This window comes from Impatiens glandulifera, chromosome 8, assembly GCF_907164915.1.
Source record: "Impatiens glandulifera chromosome 8, dImpGla2.1, whole genome shotgun sequence".
Lineage (NCBI taxonomy): Eukaryota > Viridiplantae > Streptophyta > Magnoliopsida > Ericales > Balsaminaceae > Impatiens > Impatiens glandulifera.
The window spans coordinates 14,675,336-14,683,301 of record NC_061869.1 but is presented as its reverse complement, the minus strand read 5'-3'; the positions used below and the strand labels follow the sequence as shown (position 1 = coordinate 14,683,301).

The 7,966-nt window shown below is 34.0% G+C and overlaps 1 protein-coding gene across 1 annotated transcript; it reads left to right on the top strand.

Annotated features, from left to right (window-relative positions):
• Positions 1–353: 353 nt before the first annotated feature.
• Positions 354–7,746, top strand: LOC124911998 (26S proteasome regulatory subunit 6B homolog). Its single transcript, XM_047452548.1, has 6 exons — positions 354–889; positions 2,773–3,003; positions 3,126–3,284; positions 5,996–6,148; positions 6,345–6,428; positions 7,379–7,746. Exons 1-6 carry the CDS (start codon positions 395–397, stop codon positions 7,511–7,513), a joined length of 1,257 nt encoding a protein of 418 aa, XP_047308504.1. The 5' UTR covers positions 354–394; the 3' UTR covers positions 7,514–7,746.
• The last annotated feature ends 220 nt before the right edge of the window (positions 7,747–7,966 follow it).

The following is a 7,966-nucleotide window of genomic DNA, read 5'->3' as shown; positions in this document are numbered from 1 at the left end:
ATTTATATTAAGAATGAAATAAATATAATTTAAACTTAATACGAATAAAACATATCGAATTTTAACAGTTTGCTCACACTTAGGACTGTAATTGAGCCGAGTCGAGCTCAAGCTTGCTAGAGCTCGAGCTCGACTCGATTAAATATTTATTAGCTCGACTCGAACTCGAGCTCGATCGAAATGGTAATTTTTCAAAAAAAACTTTTCAATGTAATGTAAATGAAGTGAGCCCAATATATAATTATGTGTAATATAAATAGGGACTCTCAAGAACCAATTCAGGCCTAATCTAAAATAGATGGCCCAAATGGAGATCAATGTATATAAAGCAACTCAGTCATTTAACCATAGAAAGAGAATCGTGTGTAGAGAGAGAGAACGAAATCGTGAAGCAATGGCAGGAGTGATGGTTTATGATCCAAAGCCTATTTCTCAATTTTTTCCTACTTCTCCTTCATCAAAATACAAGCTTAATTACGAACAATCCAATTCCTCATCCGACGACGATGATTATTACGGTCGTCTCAAATCTCTCCAAAGACAACTCGAATTCATCGACATCCAAGAAGAGTACGTCAAAGACGAGCTCAAGAATCTCAAGCGCGAGCTTCTACGAGCTCAAGAGGAGGTCAAGAGGATCCAATCTGTTCCACTCGTTATTGGTCAGTTCATGGAAATGGTTGATCAGAACAACGGGATCGTTGGCTCTACCACTGGTTCTAATTACTATGTGCGGATTCTCAGCACTATTAATCGGGAACTTCTCAAACCTTCTGCATCTGTAGCACTTCATCGCCATTCTAATGCCCTAGTTGATGTATTGCCGCCGGAAGCTGACTCCAGTATTTCGCTTCTTAGCCAGTCGGAGAAACCTGATGTTACATATAATGTAAGTATTTCTAGCATTCTTGTAGATAGTTGAACTGGATGATGCATGCTGTTTATTTGGATTGGGAAAAACTAGAATTAGGGTTCCGTAGCTTTTAGGTTTAACTCAACTGCGAGCCTACTCTAGTTTCAAGATATCAAAAACCTAGAACATGCTCTATATTGATTTCTATACTCCTAAGGAACAGATCTCCTTCATTGTCTAAGCTAACACTGAAGTTTCAGGTGGGATTAATGTATTAACGATGAAAGCTTTTACCTTTAGATATGGATTTAATCTTCCAAGACGATGTTCAGTGAGTCAAGTATGTATGCTAAATGCTCATGGTAAGGTTGCTCTTCCAAATTTTGACAGCCAGTCTAGTTATGTCCCGACCTGAGACGAGGCTCAAGCTGGACAAGATCTTGTGAGTTACAATAATCAACAGTTATGAGGAGTATGGGCGAGAGAGAATGAATATTCAGGGGAGGAAGAGTAGATAGAATCAAAGGAGGGTTTAGAAAGAAGACTCCAAGATTCAATATAGGAAGATATAGATTACATCAATAAGTCTATCCTCTAAACTGATAATGGTGTTATATATATATGCACCTCTAACCAATTGCATTCTAATAACTTCTACACCTAAAACTCCTAGATTCTTATTCTAGATCCTTCCATAGAAACCGCCTAGTTAGTTAGCTCCCCCTTTTCATCAGTTATTCTCCTGCCTCACATTTCTGATGCTACGGTGTGGATGAGTTGATGGTTCATGACATTACCTACACATAAAACTTTCCTTGTCCCCAAGAATAGGAAAAAATTGCACATTTGATTCCAAAAGACATATTTAGTTTGACAACCCGTCAGGTGGTGGTTCTTCAAACCACAAAAAAAATACATATCACTGTTGTAGGACATGGTATAAAAATATGGCTCCCATCATCATGTGGTTCCTCAAACCATAAGAAGTCGTCTACAGGTCCTCCTTGGTGTAGGCCATAGAAAAAATTGAAAAATGATCTAACCGCTGAAACTGCAACTTGGCGTTGAGTGCCAGGATTCCCAAGGCCCGAAAGCTTTGAAAATTCTAGAATATTGAGTAAATTTTGGTCAGCCCAACCATGACCATCCCTGCCAATACTAACTGATTTTTTCTTTTCAGAAACAACTGTATAAGATGTGAGGGTTGATTGTAAGGTATTTACTCCCTTTGATTCAACAATTGGTTCCTCAACTATAGTAGATAGTTGGTTTTGACTCGTTTCTTAAACCTTTTACCATCCTTGTTAAAATTTGTAGGCATACCTTAAGATCAGGACTGAATCGAGCTTTAAACTATCAAAAGACCATTCAACTTTCTTACCCAAAACCCTAAAACATAAAAAATATAAATAGAAAGGTAAACAAAACGGAAAATACCTATACTGCACAATGTGACCCCTTTTTGTTTAACACAGAATAAACTAGAAATAAGAAACAGAAAAAGATAAATCTTGACCCTGTAACCTGCTCCTACTATACTTCCATAGTCTGTGATCCCCTGGCTTTAAAATGATTATTCAACTGCCTCACCAAAGTGTTCACTTCTAGTTGGTAAAAAATATTCACATGAATTAACGTAAATTTCTTAAATGAGCAGCCTGCTAGTGGCGGACTAATAGTTACTAACTGTATTCATGCCGGCCTAATTGACAGCTCTTGATTGTTACAAGTAAATCACTAGATTATAATTAAACATTTAGAGCATGCAGTCTTTTAAACTTTGAATTAGGCTGGTCTGCTGCAAATTGTATGTTTGACATTATCAGATGTCAAGTAGCATATGCACATTACTAGATGAAATTTCATTGCTAAATCATTGTTTTCATGTTAACACCTCCAGTGTTCTCTCTTATGAATAGGATATTGGAGGATGTGATATTCAGAAGCAGGAAATTCGTGAAGCTGTTGAACTACCTTTGACCCATCATGATTTATACAAGCAGATTGGTATAGATCCTCCACGGGGTGTTTTGCTCTACGGTCCTCCAGGGACAGGGAAAACCATGCTTGCCAAGGCTGTTGCTAATCACACAACAGCAGCATTTATAAGAGTTGTCGGGTCGGAGTTTGTCCAGAAGTATTTGGGTGAGGTATAATACAAAAACTCACATTTATTGACTAGGATACTCAAATTTTAGTTTATTTCTTATGAGTATTATCATCTAAATAACTGAATCTTTTGACATGATTGTTCAAATTTGATGGTATATAGGGTCCTCGTATGGTCCGTGATGTTTTTCGTCTTGCCAAAGAGAATGCTCCTGCAATCATTTTTATTGATGAGGTAGATGCTATTGCTACGGCTAGATTTGACGCCCAAACTGGAGCTGATAGAGAAGTCCAACGTATTCTTATGGAACTCCTAAATCAGGTATAACTATTAGGTTGTGTTTGATAACACACTTGAAGCTAAATGAAAGTGTTTATTTGAATTAAGTTTTTATTAATTGTTATTTAAAATCACTTAATTATATTGATTTAGCTCAAATTAAGCTAAAAAATTCCGACTTAATTTGGAAATAGTAAGAGCGTCCAAAAACAACTTTAACCCTGTAAATTAATCAAATTATGTTAGTATAAGAGTAAAGTAATCTTTAATCACTTTTCCGATATTAGTTCCACATTGGATCAATTCAACACATTAAGTACTTAAAATTCAGTATTCTAACACATAATTTTCAGTTTTATCAAACTTACCCTTAGTCTCTAGTGTTTTAATTGAAATAACATGGTAAGGATTTCTTATTTTATTGGGAGAGCTTCCTGAGGCTATTTCATAAAGAATTCAACATTTTTATATAGAGATGTTTGGATTGAAGCATAAGTTTTGAGGACTTATGTTCTCTGCTCTATAAAACCTTAGCACAATTTGACTTTGTAATCCTAAACTGAATAAACCGACATAACCCCGCTAAAAACCAATATCTGCTGCAACCATAAGAGAATGCGGTTCAAAATTTTTACAAACTGACATAAGCAGTTTGATTATAATAATATAATTTATTAATCTATAACCGATGATACATGAACTATATCGTTTTGCATACTTAACACGGCCTTTTGTTTGGCAACAAATAATCTTATATTGGGAACAAAAGTTTGAAGAAACACTACTTCTAAACAAAACTTAACGATTAATTACATTTCAGAATAGTGGCTCAAAATTTTATATTGGGGATTAATTTTTTTAATAATCACCTTTCCGGTGTATGATGAGTATAATGTATATATATATATATATATTATATATATTGAATAAAGTAAATCTTTCATAATTTGATCAATGTTTTGGCTGATTGCTAACTTTTTAAGTTTGATTTTGAATACATGATCTGTTTTCTATGTTAATGACTTTATTGTTTATAATTTATAATGAATGATTATGAACTTGTTACATTCTCTTGATTCAATCAAAATATTTAATGAAATATGATGATTTATGATTAATTTGATGTTATATTACAATCATGTAAGTTAAGTTTTTAGTTAAATTCACTTAATTCTGATAATGAGTTTCATGAACTTTCTTCTTTCAATAATTTTGTAATAAAAGTATAAACGACTAACCGATGAATAACCAACTACCAAACATTTAACCAGCTAACCAATCTGCTCTGATATAGGTCTGATTATGAATATTAATTTTTGTATAATTGAATGATTTTTTTGGTTACAGATTAAATTGAGAAACAGAATCGAACCACCAATACACCTATTTAAAATGGCTCATTTTGTACCAGAGTAGCCTATGTATGAACAAGTATTACTTTTTCTTCTAGAACTATCTAACATAAATAATTAATGAAAATTTTTAATGAAATAAATGATTAAATTGAAAATAATTAGCCAATTTAAGATATTTATTGATTTATTTCTAGTTTAGTAATTGTTGATTATGTGAGGATATTTGTAATAGTGTAATTTGGGTTTATAGTATATAGGGGCTAATTGCTTGGTAGTTATGTAAGGAATAGTAGAGAAAATTGCTCTCCTTTGCTAGTAACTGTCCCAGGAGATATATATTGATACACACTAATAATAAAAAGGGCATAATTATACACAAATCAACCACAAGGATTAAAAAGACAACGAACGGCTTAGATGATGCCACATGGCAGGTGGTAACGAGTGACTTAATAGTTAAGACCGCCCAAATAAGTTAAATATCCCGTGTTTGCAAATGATTGGGACTGATGCCTCCTTAGGGTTAAAAGAAGAGCAAATAGTGGTATGAACTCTTTATTGAATATTACATTTAATGTCAAATCCTTTATTAACCGCTTGCGCAGAAGGTATCAAAGAAAGTAACTATAATTATTTAGCTTCCTATTTCTTGTGATTTTTCGATGTGGGATATCACAATGAAGATATTTCTATTTTGTTGGGCACATTATTCAAAGCCAAGTCTGAAGGACAGCCATTGTGCTAAGCTCTTCCTTGGGCAAAACAACTCGAAACCACAACCAAAGTTCAATAGGTACAAAGGAAGGTAACTATAGCCACATATGGAAACACACTTATTGTTTATTTACCTTGATCCGTTTTCAAATACAAAAATGTTTGGAAACTAAATTTAGTCAGAGATTCCAATTTATTTATTAAGTATGTCGAAACAGATCCGATCCAGACCCAGAAAAAAAAGTGTTTCCAATCACACTTACAGGGAGTTAATTTTTCTTTTGCGATCCAATATCTAATGATAACTACTGCCTTCTCAGACGATAACCTAGTTTGGTTACAAATGGCAAGTATGAATTTCGTCTAAAGTTGTGACTATATATTTTATTTAACTTGGAGCACAAGTATTAGAATCCATTTATTAGATAATAGAAGTACAAGAAGTAGAACCCATTCAGTATTTTTTATTTTGAGACTAGTGTTAGTATTGCATTTCCTTTGTAGTGGGACTTAGATGATTGCAGACTGTGCTAAAAGTGTTCGCCTTCCACGCTATTAATTTCGTGCAGTGGTGTCATGTTTTTTTTTTACAAAAAGAGTTTCTGTTTAGGGCGTGACACTTTGGTGGCTAATCTCATGTTTAGTATTATATGATGGGGTCTGACTGAATGTGTTGTGCGGCAGATGGATGGATTTGACCAGACAGTAAATGTGAAGGTGATAATGGCAACAAACCGTGCAGACACTTTGGACCCAGCACTTCTTCGTCCTGGAAGGCTGGACCGAAAGATTGAATTCCCTTTGCCTGATAGACGTCAAAAGAGACTCGTTTTTCAGGTCAGTATCATATCGCTACATGATATGCTTAATTTATCAAAGTTCTTCAATATAAGTTAAAAATAGACCTCAATCGAAAGGATTGCTTCCTAACTTGCAGATGGTCTCCTTTTTTGGATTTTGTTGCGAATTTACTTTCTAGGGTTTATCTTGATTGATTACACATTGAGCATATATATGTATTTTGGTATTGTAGGTGTGCACAGCTAAGATGAACTTAGGTGATGAGGTTGACTTGGAAGACTATGTTTCACGTCCTGATAAGATCAGTGCTGCCGATGTGAGTGCTCCCTATTTCTGTTGCCTATTTGAATTTAATAATATAATGGCTTAATTATGATCCAAAAAGGTATTAAGACGAGATTATGTTTGGAAACTAAACATAGTAGAGAGATTCAAAAATTTATCGACAAAAACTATTAAGTGTTTCCAAATGGGGTCTTGCATTTGGATGATAAATTGTCATTGAATTTCTGGATAAGGCCCCATTTGAAAACACTTATAATTTTGTTTTATTTATCTGATGTATAGTGATATAGATTTAGATGAGAAATAATACTGATTTCATATATTTGAGATTGGGCGAGGAGAGAAGGCCCTAATTACTAGGGTTGAGATACAATCTTGAGATAAGAGATAGTAGAATTTTCAACTATTTTTCAGCTTAACTAAAACATAACCACCACTTTTCAATACTAACCGCCATTTATAAGATGTCATGACACCTTTCTTTTAATTCTTCCTTCTTTAATTGTCCTTGCCCTACCTCTCATATCAGTATCCTAATCCAAATGAGAAACAACCAATAACTTTGATTAAGTTTAGTTTCCAAACGTAGAAATAAAGTGTTTACAAATGGGGTCATATCCACATACCTTTGATATGAAAGGTGTGGTTGGCTATGATAATACACCATAAATTGGGCAATCTTCAAACGCCTCCCTATCAATGATCCAACCAACCGGCCTATTACAATGAAATTTCTATAGTTTGTAGATATTTTCAAAACAATTTTTCTTAGCCCTCACCAAGCTCAATTGACCTGAAGAGCAATTCTATCAACGAACTCTTTTCTTTAAGTGTATCTTGATCTGAATCTGGTTTAGGGCCAGTCTAAGTTCAGAGATACGCCCATTACGAAATGAAATATCATTCCCCAGATGAGAAAATAGGATAAAGTGGTGCTTCCAAATGAAAGAACCAACCTCCCAAATTGCTAATATATTGCAGATTACGGCTATATGCCAAGAAGCAGGAATGCATGCAGTGAGGAAGAACAGGTATGTAATACTTCCAAAGGACTTTGAGAAAGGATATAGAACCAATGTGAAGAAGCCAGACACTGATTTTGAGTTCTACAAGTAAGCTCCGACCAATCTCATTTATTTACATGTACGGTATACTAGTATTCAAACCACCATCCAAATTCTGCTACAGTTTAGTCTGCAATCGATTTATTTTGAATTCAGTTTTCACAGTTGGTTTATATGGTTATGCTAGTTGTTAACTTTTAGTTATTTCTTTGTAATTTACTCTCGATGATTTTTGCCGACATTTATGCTCAAAAGCATCATAGATGAACTCTGTGCTGCTCAAAATGATGACCTTTTTTTTTTCATTATTGATGTTGAGTCAATTATTAGAATTGATTTAAGGAGATTCCTTGCATATATTTCTGCTTACCTAACCCTTATTTTATTATTGTATATTTTTAAAGAAAATGATTTTCTTCATGGTGAACAAATAAGTATAAGGGTGGGTTTGTATGGTTTATCGTAATTTTTTATCCATATAATACCAAAGTTTCTATATAAGAAA

What these genes read in the sequence shown, in the direction of transcription:
- LOC124911998 (XM_047452548.1), top strand. Translation starts at nt 395, where the DNA reads ATGGCAGGAGTGATGGTTTATGATCCAAAGCCTATTTCTCAATTTTTT. An exon ending in AACCTGATGTTACATATAAT is followed by an intron (nt 890 to 2,772) that starts GTAAGTATTTCT and finishes TCTTATGAATAG; the next exon opens with GATATTGGAGGATGTGATAT. An exon ending in ATAAGATCAGTGCTGCCGAT is followed by an intron (nt 6,429 to 7,378) that starts GTGAGTGCTCCC and finishes AATATATTGCAG; the next exon opens with ATTACGGCTATATGCCAAGA.